This window comes from Geospiza fortis, unplaced genomic scaffold, assembly GCF_000277835.1.
Source record: "Geospiza fortis unplaced genomic scaffold, GeoFor_1.0 scaffold120, whole genome shotgun sequence".
Lineage (NCBI taxonomy): Eukaryota > Metazoa > Chordata > Aves > Passeriformes > Thraupidae > Geospiza > Geospiza fortis.
The window spans coordinates 1,871,156-1,889,231 of NW_005054364.1; the positions used below are offsets into that span (position 1 = coordinate 1,871,156).

At 40.2% G+C, this 18,076-nt stretch overlaps 2 protein-coding genes across 6 annotated transcripts in view; one reads left to right on the forward strand and one right to left on the reverse strand.

The window, feature by feature from the left end:
- The window catches only part of CUL1 (cullin 1), a 37,344-nt gene extending 32,206 nt beyond the window's left edge, over positions 1–5,138 (forward strand). Inside the window, exons 17-21 of the mRNA XM_005424151.2 lie at positions 914–961; positions 1,054–1,136; positions 2,598–2,703; positions 3,468–3,581; positions 4,505–5,138. Of these exons, the coding sequence (XP_005424208.1) occupies positions 914–961; positions 1,054–1,136; positions 2,598–2,703; positions 3,468–3,581; positions 4,505–4,585 (432 nt within the window). The 3' untranslated portion in view covers positions 4,586–5,138. The remainder of the gene's footprint in view (positions 1–913; positions 962–1,053; positions 1,137–2,597; positions 2,704–3,467; positions 3,582–4,504) is intronic.
- A 1,957-nt stretch (positions 5,139–7,095) lies between these two features.
- Positions 7,096–18,076, reverse strand: part of EZH2 (enhancer of zeste 2 polycomb repressive complex 2 subunit) — a 29,750-nt gene continuing 18,769 nt past the window's right edge. For all 5 annotated transcript variants that reach the window (XM_031059566.1, XM_031059567.1, XM_031059565.1 and 2 more), the window contains exons 12-19: positions 12,643–12,683; positions 11,368–11,493; positions 10,830–11,008; positions 9,905–10,000; positions 9,226–9,307; positions 8,387–8,467; positions 8,190–8,274; positions 7,096–7,432 (exon numbers count right to left, since the gene is read on the reverse strand). In XM_031059566.1, coding sequence (XP_030915426.1) covers positions 7,372–7,432; positions 8,190–8,274; positions 8,387–8,467; positions 9,226–9,307; positions 9,905–10,000; positions 10,830–11,008; positions 11,368–11,493; positions 12,643–12,683 — 751 coding nt within the window. In that variant the 3' untranslated portion in view covers positions 7,096–7,371. The remainder of the gene's footprint in view (positions 7,433–8,189; positions 8,275–8,386; positions 8,468–9,225; positions 9,308–9,904; positions 10,001–10,829; positions 11,009–11,367; positions 11,494–12,642; positions 12,684–18,076) is intronic.

Below are 18,076 nucleotides of genomic sequence, written 5' to 3' on the forward strand. Positions count from 1 at the left end.
CCTGCTGAGCTCTGGGTAGAAATTTTCAGTGTTTCAATGCATACATTTTAATGTTGAAAGACAACATTCTAGCAAAACCAGCATTTTCCCTAAATGATTGATCGATGCATCTGTCATTCTTTTATATCTCAAGGCTTTTTTACATGAACATAGTAAATCTGCAGTTCATTGGCCAACTCTCTCCTGTGGAAAAGGTTCCCTCCTTTTCTTCCCAAGCAGGCTTTATGGCCCACAATTTGACATTTATCTGACCTTTAGCAGTAGGTTTGAATCAAGTCTGCTCTGACTTCTGGAAAGTTAGGTATTCTTATTCAGTGGGATCTTTACTTCTAGAAATGCCTACCTAGAAATTATTGTTGCTGGTGGATTACAACAAACTCCGAAGTCTTAGGGGGTTGCCATTTGTTACAGACTGTGGTAAAAAAGCAGCATTGCAGGCCTGCACAGAATATTGCCAGTAGCCTTCTGGGTGAGCAGCCAGCAACAGGAGCCAGAGCTGATCCCTGTTAAAACAAAAAGATGTTAATCAGAAAGCAGAGAGTGCTTGCTTTCTGAAGTTTAAGCTTGCCATGTTATATATATTTGCATGGTTTGGGAAAAATTATTTCTTAGGCATATAAATCTGCTTTCAAAATAGTTTCTAAAGCAGCAACTGGAAAGATCTCTTGTTTGGAATTAGTATTGCTCAAGAACTTTATGATATTTGACCAACCACAAGGGAGATACGTCATAACACCCAAAAAGGACATTGTTTTATTTCTGTGCACTTGGTTTTTACTGCTTTTTCCTGTCCCCTCACTTTGCAATGTTCTGCACTCATTAGTTCTTAGTCTAAATATGTTCATTCTTGTTCAAGTTTTTAAGTTAGACAAAGGTGCTATCTGTACTGATAATGTTTTCTATAATTTTGTAGGATATCTTGGCACAAGTTCTACAGATACTATTGAAATCAAAATTGCTTGTAAGTGCTCTTGCTTTGTTATGACCTTAACATACAGTGACACATGTTAGACTATTTATATGTTTATTTATTTGTTTGTTTATTTATTGCAGGTTTTGGAAGATGAAAATGCAAATGTTGATGAAGTGGAGTTAAAACCAGATACTTTAATAAAACTGTATCTTGGTTACAAAAAGTAAGCAGCATGCATCACTTAGATGTAATGGGTAGCATCCTCTGCTTTCAAAATCTGGGTGAAACCTAATATAATTGGGATGTAAACTTTGGGGTTCAAGTGCCAATTCCAATGTAGATCCAATATGTACCAGCATTAAGGGAAAGGGTTCATGAGTGATGGGGGATGAGTGTGATTTCAGCTCTTAGGCTTTGACTTTGTCATTAAGTCATAAAATAAAGTCAAGGCCTCATGTATTTTCATATGTCCTTTTTGTTCCTCGATTCTTGTCTAATTCTTGAACAATTTATTCAAGTGCTGACATTTTGCAAAGGTGTTACTCACAAGCACTCAGCAAATCCATGATATTTTATAAGGTTACAGTAGTGTCCAGTGACCAGCAAAGGTCAAAGGCATAAATGTTCATCCACTACTGCTAACATGAGAAGATCAGGCTTGTTTTATAACCACGGTGTATACAGTGATTTGAAGACTTAATAAACACAATTTTCAGTAGGTTTTATTACTTACTTTAAACAGCTGTGTATTTTAAGCTGTTTACAGCACTGTGGTACTTCTTATCATGCTTACCAGAGCATAGATATAAACACACATAAATTCAGTGAGGAGTTCAGTGCTTCCTGAAGATAAGATCTCAGGTGAAAGAAACATTTTAAAACCTTTCCTTATACCTCACCCTTTATCTGCTTTCTATCCCCCTTTACCAAATTAAAGGTTTGAGAATTCATGGTCTGTTGCATTAATGCAGTGATGGAAACAGCTCAGTGTTGCTGCATTGTGCAGCAGCTGGTTCCCAATTTATGATGGAGAGCACTGTGCTAAATAAATAACAGTGCAGCTGACAGGCTGAGCAGAGCCCTGTGCTCCGTGGTGCTCTGATGCTGAGGTTTGCTCCCCACTTGTGACACAGGACCTTGTCTTGAGTGGCCACGTGTGGCAGTGGGCTCACCTGAGCACAGCTGTCAGTGCCAGGGAGCATGTGAAAGAAAGGCAGAGCCCAGTTCCACAGAACAAACAGATTTCTCCACATTATGGTCAGAATCCAGTCTGTAAATCAGAAAGGTGATGCTGTTTCCATTGACTTCCTTCGTCCCTTTGACTGACTCCAAGCTTCTTACTACACACAGAAATATTTTGAATACAGTGTAACTGTACAGTGCTAGTTACACAGATCACTGTAATGGATTGTGTCTCACTAAGCTGTGAGATACACAGAGACCCACCAGAAAGGTATTTTGTTTCATTGTTTGGTTGTGGGCACTCTTTTTTTTTACTTTAAGTCTTTTTTAACTTGAATAAGAGCATCTAAAGTTTTCAGAAGAACCAAAGTCCTGTATTGTTGTAAAGTAATTACGGTGCTGTGGCTTTTATTTTGGAGTTGGGTTTTGTTTGGAGTTTTTTCTGTGTTTCTTAGGTTTTTGAACAGTCTAATTGTTCATTAACTTCTGCTTTTCTTTACAGCAAAAAATTAAGGGTAAACATCAATGTGCCAATGAAAACTGAACAGAAGCAGGAGCAAGAAACTACACACAAAAATATAGAGGAAGACAGGAAACTACTGATTCAGGTGAGTTTTATTGCAGAATGCTGTCATGAACTCAGAATCACATCTTTGTAATCATTTAATGAAGCTTACTGTAGGGTTTTCCTAACTTTTATTAGAAGACAACATGCTCTAAGTACATTAGAGTTCAAAAAATGTGTTTTAAATATTCTTTAAAGGTGATTTGAGTCTGTAGTAGAAACTGAAGGAAGGCACTTCTACAGACAGGATGTGTTCATGCACATTGTTCTAACCTGATGTTGATGAGTGTTTGGGTTCCTTGGATACATATTCACCAGACCTTGTCCTGGGTGAAAACTGAATAATAAAAAAATAGTAATACCCAGGTAGTATGAAATCAACAGTGGTTTTATATCAGTTCATTTGGAATCCACTTGAGAGGCAGGGGAAGGAAATACAGATGTACCACTAAGACAGTGTCACAGTAAGGTTAAATATATAAAGAAGGCTTTTTGCTACACAAGCAGTTTTGTGTGGCTCTTGTTACCAGTTTGTGCTATTATTATTATGACTGATTGACTGTAAGCACAGTTCTAAAAATTCATGTGTCAAAACCACTTTTGATGACTGTGTGCTGTGGAGACTCTGAGTTCTTGAAGTCTGTGTGAGTAGCTGACACTCGTGGGCAAAGCTTCTCCCATCTGGTGCTCGAGTTGGTGGTGATGGTACTTCTGCAGGGGCAGACATGATCTATGGGAGTTAAATGGCTTTACACAGAGGGACAGGTACTTTGCTCCTAAACACACCTTCCCAACTTTGCTGTGCAGGCTGCTATTGTGAGAATCATGAAAATGAGGAAGGTTCTAAAACACCAGCAACTGCTTGGAGAAGTGCTAACACAGCTGTCCTCAAGGTTCAAGCCACGAGTTCCTGTAATTAAGGTATGTGAGACCCACATCTCTGAACCTGGATTCCGGGAGGTGAGGTGGTTATACAGACAAAACACATGCTTCTGAATTAAAAAGGAAAGCTAAGGAGATGGGATGGGCAAAGACAGATTTTTTTGAGTTGCAGGTAGGAAATATTTTAACCGGAAGTACTGCATTTCTCTTTGGGCAATATCCATGTTTTGCATTGTTGGCAGTGGTGGTAAAATAGTAGCCGGATTGCATCTTTTTACATCAGTCAGCTTACCATAGCTCTTGATCCAGGCTTACCTTTTGTTCCTGCTCTCCCAGTTGTGGGACAGCAGTCAGCCTTGGGGTTGGCTCAATAAAACAGTTTCCTGCTTTCCTTTACAGTAAAAACATTGGGGAAGGGGGCATTGTATTTAATTATTTACTCATAATTATATTGATTATATTAATTATTAATTTATGTTTATTAATTTCTTGCTCAGTTTGTTTAAGTGAGCTCACCAGCAGTTTTTATATCCACAACCAGGGGGTAGGTGAGGCAAAGGACAGGCAGTGAGAGCAGTTGCATAAACTGGCACCAGGGCAGTTACACAGAGAGCCCCTCGCTGCTGCTCTTTCATGACCTTACATAAGCTCTCTGCATCTTGGTGTAATTCTTTATTTGCTGTCTTACTATGAAGTTGCTCAGCATACTGATGATCTCCCAGTCACAGCCCTGGAATGGCATCCAGTAAGTGCAATTCAGTTTAGTGGATTAGCAAAGCCTTCTGCTTGGATGTGGTCAGAAAGAGGAGAGTGAACTGCTGTGGTTTGTGTCCTTTGCCTATTCCCGTCCTCTGTTTGCCAGGGAACTCCCTTGGGGGGTCAAAATCAAAGTTTGGAGCAACCCCAGAGAGGGCTTTTATGCCTGTGTCCCACAGCTTACCTCTGTTCTGTTCCTCCCACAGAAATGCATCGACATCCTCATTGAGAAGGAGTATTTGGAACGTGTAGATGGTGAGAAGGACACCTACAGTTACTTGGCTTAGCATTTTTATTAGCAATGACCTGACTGTGTGACACTTGGCAAGTAGGTATGTGATGGGAAGAATGAAAGCGACAGAACTTCATAGCAGCCACCCTGCTGCCATTTGGACCTCCCTTTTTAATGACTGAGACCAGGACTCCATCAGCCAGTCTCAGATTTACATCAGAACTGCTCAGGATTGATACATTTCAAGTATGTAAATATGGACACCAATGCCATTTAACCTAATTTAAGAACAGAAAGGAATCAGACCCTTCTCATTTAAGGGTTGCATGCTACTGCATTTAAATCAATACATTGGCTATATGATAAACAGCTGCCATCACAGGCAGCACTTATACATGTTGGCAGCACTTGGAGAGCGAGTCTGAATGGACCCATGTGTAATCTGCTATGAAAAACCATTTGTATAGTGTGTTTCATTTTTTAATGTGTGATAAATAATAAAAAAAATTTAAAAGATTTCTGTACAAGTTGCATTTGGTTTTATTGTTTTAAGTTTCATGACTTATCTTTCTAAATGTAAATAAAAGGTATAATGGTTATGAAAGCTATTAGAAATTCGTTTTGCTTTTCCTCCCCATTTTCTGGTGCTTTAAGAACATTTTGTTCTCTGAAGATACTGTCATCTATCATTATCTGTGCATGTTACTTCTTTTTGAAGAGGAAATGTCTGCACTTTGAAAATAAAAGAAATTTGTGATGATTTCACAAGATATGCAGAACAGAAAATGCTCAAAATATTTGTGGACAGTGCTTGGTCATCTGAACTTGGAGCTGGTTTTAATATTGCTCATTGTGCTATAAAGTGCATCACGCTTGCATAAATGCTGCCTAGAATAAAGGAGGTTTAGGGCTGCCCATTTCTTTGACTGGAGTGGAGCAGAAAATTGAGTGTTTTCCTGAAGAACAATTCCCATTAAATGCAACCTGTGATGGGAATTAAAATACTTTAAAGTGTTACTACACATACCTTGATTGACCAGGGCTCATTCCATTCTTCTCACAACATTTTATGAAATGAGTATTGGCGTTCCATATGCTACAAGCAAAATGCTGCCATCCTTACAGGTCTCACTATTGGTAATCTATATTTTCTAATCTTGATCCTGAAAAGAACTTAACTTCTGTAGCCATTTTACCCTTTATGCAAACTGTGATTTTGCTCAGTTTCTTCTTGCAGGAAAGGAGCCAGGTTTTGTGTTGCTAATGTTTCTCTCTCGAGGGAAATGGTTACAGTTGAACTCTGGGTTAAAAAAAACCTGAGCAGTACTAGAAGAGAGGGGTGTCATCTGCACTTGAGATTTTGTACGCTTGCTATTTCTGTCCTGAAAGAGCTAAAGACTGCCATTAGGGGCAATAGAAGCATCTTGCTGCTCAAAGTTGCTTTTGGAAATTTAGAAGAATGGAACTAGTGATGCCTCTTAATTATTTTTTTTCCCTAAGACGCTGTTTTGTTTTTGTAAAACCTTCTTGCAGAAAGTTCAGGGCTAATAGATTTCTTTAGCAGGATCTGTGTGCTATGATGACAAAGAAGCAGCCTGAACTCCTTCCTTAGTTGGAAGGTCAGAAATCACCTGCTCTGAGCTGCCTTTCAAAGCCCTTGGCTGGTTAAAGCAATGCTTTGTGTACTGTGCATCCTTCAGACCACGAGCTGTGCTCTACCTGAGGAGGGAGAAAATCAGGCTTATACTTTTGGACTGTTCTTTTCCTCATGAGCTCTTAGTTCTCGCTTGGGCCACCACCAAGGTGGAGGGCATGTGGCAGCTGCCTGCAGTACATGGAGTGTGAAAGCAGAAGAGCTGAACTCAGCCCCAGGCTTGGAGCCCCCTCAGTGCAGCAGGTAACTGGTCACCATGGACAGGATTTCATGGACTCAGTGTAACAACAATGCCACTCTGTGCCTGCCCTCCCACTCCAGCTGGTTTGACCTGAGCATTTTGTTCTACATCACAAGCTAGAGTTCACATCCACTGGCAGGTACGAAATAAATGTGGTAGACATTTAGCTGCAAAAGGAAATAAATGTGGTAGACATTTAGCTGCAGGCTAAATGTTTTTGGATGAAAACTGTGCATTTCTCTTCTGCATCTCTTAACTTTTTAACACAGGTGTAGTTAACTGTTGTATTTATCATTCAGTTTGGTCCTTCAGAGAAGCCACAGTGAGGGCACCTTGTACCACAGCTTTGTCTTGAAAGTAGTGTTTGTTACAGAAATCACAGCTACTCTGGCAATTACAGGAGTTTCTGGGCTGCAGCCATTCCTCCAGAGAATGTGGATGTATCTGCAGCCAAGGGAGCTGAGAAGCTGCAAGACACCCTGTCTCACTTAGGCACTGCAATACCAATCACCTGACTGGCATCCACACTGTTTCCATCTTCACACTGATCTTAAACCTGGCCCAGAGTAACAGAAGGAGACAAATATGGAGCTGCCTTTGCTCAGAAGTTACAGGTTAAATTCAAGTTGCTTTCTCAAGGGACTGACACAAAATTCCAACTCAATTCCAGTAAAAATGAAGAAGTTCAAGTATCCTTTATTCAAGGTTGAAAAATGTACCACACCACATTATTGCAAAAGTTCCTAGGTACAAAACACTTTGCAGCTGGTGAGAAGGCAATAAAAAGTTGGGTTTTTTTTAAATTTGTTACTATAAATTACTGTTACAGTACTTTGCAAATACAGAATTTCAAATTGCATCATTTGTATTTTTCTAAAATTGCCCACAGTACTAGAAATTCCTGAAGATAAGGCAGCTGTTTGTTTAAAAGAAGAGGTAGCTGGTGTCAAGGGATTTCCATTTCTCTTTCAATGCCCACATACTTAAGGGCATCAGCTTGGCTATATCTGAAATTAAAAAAAAAAATCACAAAAAGCCAGTATCATGGAACATTTCAGCTTCATTGTTCTGACAGAATGGCACCACAGCCTGGAATACTCTTATACTTAGATCTCTTATACTTAGATTTCCCATTATTTCCTCACCAGCTGGGGTGTCTCCTTGTGTGAATTTGCAGATGCATAACACTGCTGCAGATGCATAACACAAGAAACTACTTTCAGAGGTGTTTGATCAAAGGAGACAAATCACTAAAATTCCATACTTTTTCATCTTGACTCTCACAGTCCTGAAGTTCATGTTCAGTACTGGAAAGCAACTGCATTTCTCCAGGTTGTCCTACACAGTATTGCCACTGGACAGCTTACTTTTTGCCAAGTAAGATGATTGTAGGGGACAGTAAGGACACATTCTTAGCAAGCATTTGTAGGAATTCTGAAATGTCATTCTCTGAAATTCTTGCCTATTTCTGAATGATGGGGGAGTTAACTTGTATTGCTACCAAGGTAACCCAACCAGAGAAAGTCAGTCCCCATTTGTCACTACACTTTGCTCTAGCTAGCTGCTTTTCCAAGTTTGCAGGCTCTTAACCAGCTGCATTGCTCAAATCAGTCTTGCTATGGCATCTGGCTTGACAAAAGCAGTGTGGGGAGTGCTGCTTCTCAGCTGTGGAGACCTGAGGTTGCCGGGGCCAGGCAGGCACAGGAATTAACTCTGAGCTGTGCAGATACTGAAAGCTAATCCCAACTGAAACCATCTACCCACCTGTAGTCAAAGAACAGTTCTTCACCAGTCTGAATGGCTCTTTTAGCAAATATTCCTATTCTGTGATCACCATTAACCATCATAACTGTTGTAAAAGAAATTAGCTATGTTAGCACAAATACTGATAAAATGCATAGTAAAGAAATATCTCACATTATTTCATACATTGATGAAAAGGAAGTAAATGTGAAACTTACCTTTTGCATAGCAGTTGGGATTTACTGAATGGTTTGCAAATCTAATTTTGTTGCCCTTGCGTGTTGCATCAACCACAAAATCTAGGGGGACAGAAAAATACAACAAACTCCACAAGTGTTGGATGGGTCGCCTACAAACACATTTTTCAGTTTAACACCTAGTGTGCTTGGATCTTAGCAGCTGGAGAAGATAACTACACAGCTTCCCCCATGGAAGAGCTGGCCAACCACCCTACAACAGCTGAACTCTGCTGTTCCACACGGTGCTTTTCCTTTACCCCTGCCACAGTGGCACCACCTTGGCTTCTCACTGAAGCTTCTCTACCTTTATTCCACAAGGACAAACTCCATAAGTATGCTAAGTCAACACTGACATAAAGCAGCAGGTTTTTTTTCCCCATTTCAACTATTTTCCAGTATTTTATGCTTGACACAGTGCAGTCTGTATTTTTCAAGTGGCAGTAGTTACATACCACATGTGGCTTTTTTCCCCCAACACAATTACCATCATAAATTACTGATTATTTAAGTCAGTAAAATTACTTCAGACAACACCTTTTACATTCTTTAGTCTACTTAATGTCTGCACATAATTTTACTCCATGAAGTTCTACTCCTCTTGTACAATAGGCTCATCACTACATCTAGCTGACTAGCATTTAGAGAAAAAATCCCAAAGACTAACTATCAGCAGGATGAATCCACACACTGATACAGAAAGATGTGTGGAAATAAATTCTCATTGTTACCTGCTGTCTGCAGAAGAACAAGGCTGAATAAAATGCCAAGCATACATACTTTACTTATGCTGCCAAGGGTTGCAACTGATGCATACATACCATTATTCAAGTTAAACAGAAAGCTGCACATGTATTTGTCGTACACTTTTCCTCTTCTGTCTGCCTCATCCTGAGAGATAATCTGAAAGAAACACCACTTGTAAAAGAGAGAAGCACTCCTCCATTATGTAACCACAGCAGCTTAATGTCAACCCCTCCCCAGCCTTTTGAAAGACAGGTGGGAGTTTTTTATTCTCTAGGATTCAAAGTATTCCCAAACAAAGTGTTGTTTTCAGCAAGCATTCTGCACTTAGCAAACATCCATGCTTTGCTTTTAGCATACAAAAACTCTTTCAGCACAGAAGAAAAGCAAGAATTGCTTCTCCTCTCAAAATCAGGGCTGCATACCGGACTCAGGGTTTTATTGCTGCAGAATACAGCTTAGCAAAAGCTCCTACTGACTTTCAGTACTATACTAAATAATTTGCCACCAAATTCCAAGCATGTCTGAACTGAAATTCCGTCTGAGATAAAAAGGACATTCCAGCCTCTCCTTCTCACAAGAACCTGTTTCAAAATTTTTGTGACATTTCAATTGTGTAACAGCCTGTGACACTGAGGCAGCCACATGGCTCTGTCTGAACATGGTACCAGGTCACAGACAATGGCACCTATGGTCAGTCCCTGTCAGTGCATAACTTCACCAACTAAGCTCATATCCAGAGTTCTCCATCCTTACCTCACCACAGTATTCAGAGATGAATTCATTTTTCTGTACAGGATCTTTGATAAAAATTCCCCAGCCTGCCACATCTGAAGGTGCCAATAGTAAGTGCTGTGGAATAGAAAAACCAACAAGTTTTGATATGCCTGGCTTAGATTTGAGTGCAGGTTTTTTTCCATTTTGTTTTGTATCACTTAGTTAAATGTATATGTTGGGACTCCAGGAATGCAGACAAATCCAGAGTCTTCTAATGATCAAATACACACTAAAATTACAGCTTGTGGATCAGAAGATGTATGTAAAAGAAAAATGACCAAATATTTGAAAACTACTAAAAATTTTTGTTTAACCACCCCAAGACACCTTGAAATGAGGGGGTTACATAAAAAGTCATTTACTAAAGACTTCAACCTCAAAAGGTCTGCAGACAGGAGCCCACTACTCATTAGCTCAGTAATCAACTATTTTGTGAGAAGACATTCCAGAGTAGAAATAAACTTTGGCTTATCGATTTATTGACTTGCCAGAACTGAATGGGCTTTCAAGACTTTAGTATACTGTATACAAGTTTATACCTTAGAATCAACAACTGAAGAAACAAACTCTGGGATAAACTTCTTCATGCTGATCTGGGGAAAGACTGCTGAGCTCTTTAAAACAGCAGCCTATTTGCAATTAAGAAGCAAAGCCTGAACAGGGAAAAGGAGATATTCTGCTGCTCTGCTGCGCAGCAAACACTAATTGGTACATGACAAAACGTAGATAGACTTAACAGCAGCACATGAGCAAGCTAACAAGTGACGACTCCTTTCCTTGCTGTTTTGTGGGTTTGGGTTTTTCTGTTTTCTTTTCCAGTTTGACGGCAAAGAAATTCCATTCTCTGGCTTGAAAATATAAGAACCCAGGCAACAGGCCTGCAGTTGTATAACTCTGGACATACTTTTTTGGATCCTCTCTGAATGCTGCAGTTCTTGCAAGAAACATTTTTGCTGTCCCAGTGGTCAGCTGCTCCACAGGTCAGGCAGAGGTCAGGGTCACACTCACGGACAGCCAGGTAACAGGGGCACTGCTTGGTGTTGCACTGTGCTTTACAACGACACCCAGGAAAACGATTTTGGCCTACAAGGGAATGTGTGGAAAAGAAAAACAGCAAATATGAAAAAATACAGCGTAAGATTAAGACTCTGCAGATTATAGTGTATCAGAATATTGGTAACACAGCCACTGATACCCGCATAGGACATTCAGGAGTACTGCAAATTCTTTCCTTCCCTGATTTTAATAACTCTTCCTCAATTTTAGGTCTGAAGGCTGCTTCTGACTTCATGCAATGGCCAAATTAAAGTGAGCATGCTCACACTGTTGGACACAATTTGCTGCTCCTTTAACTGCCTGCAGCACAGACAGACTGGTAGTATAGAGCTCGATGGTAGGACAGTGAGAGAAGTTTATAGATAACTTTTAAATGTTTTACTTACATTCTGAGCTGCACTGACAAAACTTCTCACAGAAGTTTTGAGCAATTACACATGGGCATGAGCTATCACAAGGCTGACGTGGGTGATCACATGGCTGATAGTTGTAAACGTGATTCGATGACCCATCTGAATAAAAATAGCAACATTTTGTAAAGTTGAAAGTTGCAGACAAACAACATACAGTTCCCCTCACTCTAAGGCAGAAATTCCCTTTTAGTCATTTAACTAAGAAAGCCCAAATAAGAACAAAAAACCCAAACCCACAACAAGTGGGGCTGAAAACCCAAAAGACACAAAACCAGAACTGTAACATTAGTGAGGGGTTTCACACCATTAGCTGCCTTCCTAGTGCACCTCATTCTGCCACTGCTCAGCTGCTTTGAGTACTGAAAGCTGAAAGCTGTTTATGTGGAAGATTGAGAAACGAAACTACAATGGTATCATTTCCTGTCTGAACGTGTTTTGGAATAGCACTGATATTATTCAGCAAAGTAAATTTGCTTAAATACTGAAAGCAATTTTAATGGGGAACAACAGTCAACTTTCAAACAGGTACCACTGGCAATGTAATTCCATTATTATCATTATTATTATTACTATACCACTGTGCTTTCCCAAGTCAATTTTCCAGTACAGACAATGCTGAAGTCTTCTAGGCAAGACAGGAACTACCAGGGACAAGTCTAGAGCTTTACCTATACAGCAGCTAGGAGAATTTGGTGCTATATAATTTATGTTTGCTGTTAATACTCCTGAGCTTGTTTTGGGTTTGCATGAATTTATAAAAATGCTCAAGTTAGCAATCAGCAACAAAAAAAGAGAGACAAACAGATCAACTATTTATGTTGCCAGAAGTCCCAACTATTCTCAACAACTTTTCAGAGAACTATTTCTAAATTAAACTGGCTTACAAAAAAAAAAAAAAAGGCACTTTTTACTGGAGCTTCTATCCTTAATACCATTTTTACCTGTGCTTCAATGAAGCCATACTGGAAAGACAGTAAACTCAGCCTCCTTTCCTTTTTATGGAATTATACAAAGCTCCTCCAGCTATGTAAACCAAAGAGTACCTTTTGTCCCTACAATACATGTAAGCAAGAGTTTATGCTTTTCATTTTCATTCCCCTAAAATTTCTAGCTCCCCACAGAACATACATAATGGCCTAACAGTAAAAAAAAACAAATAACCAGCCCCCCCCACAAACAACCAAAACAAAAAAAGCAATAGTAGAATCTTAAAAGTTCAGGACATAAATTGAATGGAAAGATGCTAACCCTTTTTCAGCTGTATCTTTCTGCAATGAGCAGCCCACAACCTGCAAAAACACAAAACAAACAAGAAGGTTGACAGGAACTCCTCCTGCAGTGGGCTGGGAAAGGCAGCTGCATCTTGCACCCACACTTGGCTTAAGATAGGAAAGCTTCTGGAGACATGAACACCTGCTAACTGCACACGAGTCAGAGGGGCTGCAGCAGAACCACCCTGTCCCAGTCTAGGGCTGGCCAAGATCAGAGCTCTGCAGGCTGCTTCCCCCTCTCCCCACACCATTCCTCCAGCCCCAGCATTGCACAGAGGAGCTGTCCCCACCCAGCCCAGCTAGAGATGCTTAAACCCAGATGCCCTTGAAGGAAGCCCTGCCAAGAGCAGGTGCTGGAGCTGCTTCTGGCAGGCAGGAGCAGCAGCGAGGGAAGGACACGAAGGTGCAGATCGGGAGGGTCATGCCTGAACAGGGGGGTCACAATAGAACAGCTGCTTGCTGCACAGGCCCCAGCACCACTCTGGTTGTCACCTACAGACCACAGCCAGGTCCTACCCTTCACCTGAGGAGCTCCAAGTACTTGACAGGAGACAGTGTCTGCCTGGCACAGCCACACTGATGGGACACCTCAGTACTCCTTCTGGCTGGACACTTTTCCCCAGTTGTCCTGGCTGGCGGTGCTGCACTGAGCCTTTCCCCTTCTGCCTCACAGCCCACACTCCTTTCTCTTATGTCCTTACAGTTTTCCTTCAGTGTCCTCCTTCTCAGGTAGCTCAGCCAAGCACATCCTTTGCCAGAAGTGGCGTTCTTGTTGTGTGGTGGATTTTATTGTTTGTATTTGTTGCTTTGCTGTGTTTTTTTCAAGAGTAACATGCTTTTTGGTTAGCATTCACTATACTTGAAACTTTTTGCAAGTTACATTCGCCCCTTTATTTTGTATCCATTTCAGATTGAAAGCTCTTTGGCCAGGGAATGTCAGTTGTTCCATAAATGGTGTGTCAGAAACAATCAAGCAAAAACACCTGTCTGGACCTTTAGGACCAAAAGGAAAACCAGACTTTTCATTTCAGTAGCCTTAAAATTAAAGGAGAAATCAGTTGTTTTATTTTTTCTTCAATTCTATGCATTTTAGTTACCACTTGTATACAATAAACACACATAACAAAAAAATTAGATTAAGGATTTTCAAAGTTTATACTTCTTGGACTTCCTTAGTATATCATGTAACAACATGAAGACAATATGGGAGAAGCCTCATTCCCTGGCCAAATAATACATTGCCAGCTGCATCAAGTAACCTCACTTTCTCTGCAGATTTACTGAGCTGCCCAAAACACTCATGAGCACTGGTACTAAAAGATCCCCAGCACAGAACACCTACAAAAGCTATTCTGCCTTTCAGTGAATGCAACAGTCCTCAGAAGTTTGCACTCTGAAAAAATATCTCCCACTGTAACTACTTAAATAGGGCTTTTTAGCTGCTACTTCTTTCATAAAAGCAGAGCAGCTTTTACTTCAACTAAATGGTGTGCAGTGCCCTCCAACAGCTTCAGATAAATAAGATTCTCTATAAAATTGCCCTTCTACAGCATTACTATGAGATTTAACTCAATAACCAATTTTCTTACAAGCACTAAAGGAGCCCATACAAGTTGGAAACCCACAAAGGCAAACTTGTCCAAGTAACTAAGGCTGAGAGGAAAGAAGAAGCCCAGAATCACGGAGTACTGTAATAAATAGATGACATTCCTAATAAGAGTGATTCACTCTAGAAGAAAAGGCTACCAACATATATTTATGAATTATGTGACATTGAGTCTGCAAGAGGACACTTCCCATATGCCTGAAAGGAGTGCAATTTTGAATTAAATTACGTTTATGCACACCAAACTGCTTTCTTTCTTGTCTACCTGGTGTTTTGAAAATGTAACATACCATATTTTTGAACAAGTCTTTCACAGAAACTTGTCTGTCACCCCAAGATAATAAGAACCTACCAGCATAGCAAACTCTTAAAAGCATTCTGTGGCCAGACTTGTTAAAATACTCTTTCATTAGCAATTAGCACCTTCACTTTTTCTCCTAAGGTAAGCACTATCCTAATACTTTAAATGCACACAAATGTGCACACACATCAAGAAAGCATCCACGTGCTCTGCCCCTCTTCTGGAGAGACTGGTGTCACAGGAGGGAGAGGGGGGCTGGAGACACAGTGGCAACAGGACCTGTGGGCAATGACAAGACAACAGGGAGCAGGCTGCCAGCACTGACCAACAGGAGTTTTGACTGGCACAATCCAAGAGGACATTCACTGCCTTGTAAATTCCACAAACTGTCGCAAAACGCTCAAGTTCCTCCAGTTAGTGCACAAAGCTGGAGCCTGAGCAAGCACTACACTAAAGGCAGAGTCAATTTTGTATCTACCCTAAATAAATCTGCCATCTCAAACAGAAGCAAAGGCAAGACCTGGTCCCATGCACAGGAAGTAAAGGCAAGGAAAAGACAAAGCTGAAAAAGCAGTCACAACTTGAAGCTTCATTACAAAAAAGCCAACTGGAAACTGCATAGCAAGTTCCCAAGCAAGCCAGTGGATTGTACATCTGGTTGCTAATATCTGCAGGAAAGCCAGCTTAGAAAACAAGTGTTTCCAGAAGCATCATCACAGCAGCTGTCAAAGGTATTGTTCTTCTCTCCTAACAACCTACTAGACTTGGAAACTTTGCCAGTGGTTTTGGGCAGCAGCAGTGTAGCCAAGCCGGCACCAAAAGCACCCTTTTTGGAAGAAGCTGCTCCAGGATCTCTTGCTTTGCACAGGGATACTCTGCTATCAGAAAGTGCACTAAAAACTCAAAATACATGCCAATTATGTCAACTATGTAGTTGAGTCTTTGCAGTGTTTGACTTTCTGGCATCACTCAAAGACTTCAGTCTCCCAGATCATCTTATCCACAGCCTCCCCACCACTCCAAGACTCAGCCTTCCAACCAGGTAGCACATCAGAATATCTGTGCCAATGCCTCAGCTGCACCTTTTGCCTGATAACAGTGAGACTTTAAATCCCTACAAAAAGCCATCCTGAACTCTTGACAGAACTACATAAGCTATTCAAACACATGCAGTGAACAGCAGTCCAGCAGAAGGAGGAGGAAAATGAGAAAGTGGGGAAAAAAATATTTTCAAATAAAATTACTAAGCAGCCTCTGAATGAGGGAGAAGAGGAAAACCAAAATAATAAAGAAGCAGCTTTAAAATCAGTACCAAAATAGAGGAAGGAGTGCCGATTAGTTAAAGCAAATTCAACTCAGCTCCCAGCAATGGAAAAAAAATATACACATGAAAGAACGAACAGTAGTGAAGTACACTCTCCCTCCAGCAAACACCCATGCTTTTCAGAATTCTTTCTTCATTCAGGTTTTTTACTGGTTTCTGTGCAAAGTAATCCCTTCTCATCAAGGCAGAGTTTTCTCAAAATAACAGGTAAATCTGAAACACAAGCCAGGCTCTGACACTTACTAGTTCTCCAAAAAGCCATTATATTAGAAGCCTTCATTTCCCACTGATCAGCCTTATTACAGCTATCTCAACAAAAATTACACAGGAAGGAGGGAGACAAGACATTTCATTATCCAAGAGCGGTGCAGTCTTGCCAGCTAGTTGCTCAGTATGCCCATAGGGCACCAAGATGATATGGGGGCAAACAGGCAAAGTCTTGCAAGAAAAGACTATATTTGCTCCCAAATTGATTACAAGAGGCCAGCAAAAGCAGCTTTTTGCTGCTGCTTTTCTCTCTGGTGACCCTGCTTTAGCTCAAAGCCACATGCACACATGGAAAACCTGCAGACAGGTAAGAGCCCTGAATGGAAAAGGGCAAAAGGAAAGGCAAGGCCTTCCTGGCTCTAGGACTCAATTTACTCTAAGAGTGAGTAAACTCAACTAAAAGAAAGGTAAGAAACAGAGGAAGATTTCCAGATGGTTGTCCCAATAGCTGACTGTGGGAGATCTTCAGAGTGCTCAAGTTACAGCAGGATGTAGGCAGGCTAAACTGCTTTTCTTTTTAAAAAGGCTACTGCCATAGAAGAATGGAGACAGCTTGATTACCACATATTCTGGGACATTATATTTGTAAAATTATCTCCTTCCTTCAATGAGAGTTTAAGGAATTAAAGGGCATTTCAAAACTAAATTGCTACCAATAAAGTTTTTATATTGGCAACTAATAAAAAAGTAAATAAAGTCAAGAAACCCCATGCAATGGAGTGTGCTTTTATTTACTTGGGAAAAAAAAAAACTCCTAAACTAAAAAAAGTCTGAGAATTCCTCCACAACAATGTCAGCCTGGTAATCATACAGTCCATTTCAGCTGCAAAAATACATTTGAACCTTTTAGCTGCTCTTTTAAATAGATGTAGTGGCACAATTTTTATAGCAATTTGTGTGAATCTGACAGCAAGCTAATTCTCAGCTACATATTCCAAACTTGCACCATGGCTAATAACCTAAATTTAAGCAGCCAAGCCCACCAAATGCCCAAACACTTGAAAACTGTGCCAAGAGCATTAAAATCAATAGCTTTTGCTGAGAACAAAATCTTTTCCAGATGCTCACTCAATCCTTTCCCAGCTCACGTTGCCTGCCACTATGCTACAAAGCAGAAAAATTCTACTCCACGTCAACAGGATCTTTGAACCAGTTCAGGAATGTCACTAGGCCTGGAAATAATAAATAGACAAACTAAGTCAGTAGCAAGAAGAATTGATGGGATAAAAACTGGAAGGACAACTTTGAGGGAGAATAAGGGAAGTTAAAGGGAGAAATAGGAAATTATATGGGAAGAAGTGTACTTATTGCTTGCTAAAGAAATGTTTTTGCTGATTTTCAGTCAGCTTTTATGCCCCTATGTTCTTCTCTCTCAGAATAAAAATCAATGCAGAGCTGCATTCTCCAAACCTCAGAATTCTAAAAGAAAAATGCATTTCACTGACAGACAGTAGCCACAAAGTTTTGCAATTTCAACAGAAATTGTGTCAAATAATCGTTTGTTCTTCATTGCAGCTTCACTGCAAATAACAACCTGTTAACCTGGTTCTTTAGTTGGTGTTCTAGGTGCTCATGAAACTGGGGTGCTACAAAGCAATAGTGTCTCCTAGAGAAAAAGAAGGCAATCCTACCAGCTTGCTATCTGAAGCTTGCTAGAATACATTTCATCATTAAAAAAACATCAGTTTTAATTTTAAAATATCATATAATCATTACTCGATCCTATTGAAACACTCCTGAATTTAATGTTTATTGCTGTAAAAAATAATTATTCTACACTAACTTGAATGTTGCAACAAGCTGCATAGGTGATTTCTAATCTAAACGGAGTTTTGACTACTTGCATCAATACACCTGCAAGAACCTGGCTGTTAAAGAACTTAAAAAGAAAGGAAAGGGAAAGCGCAGAGGAA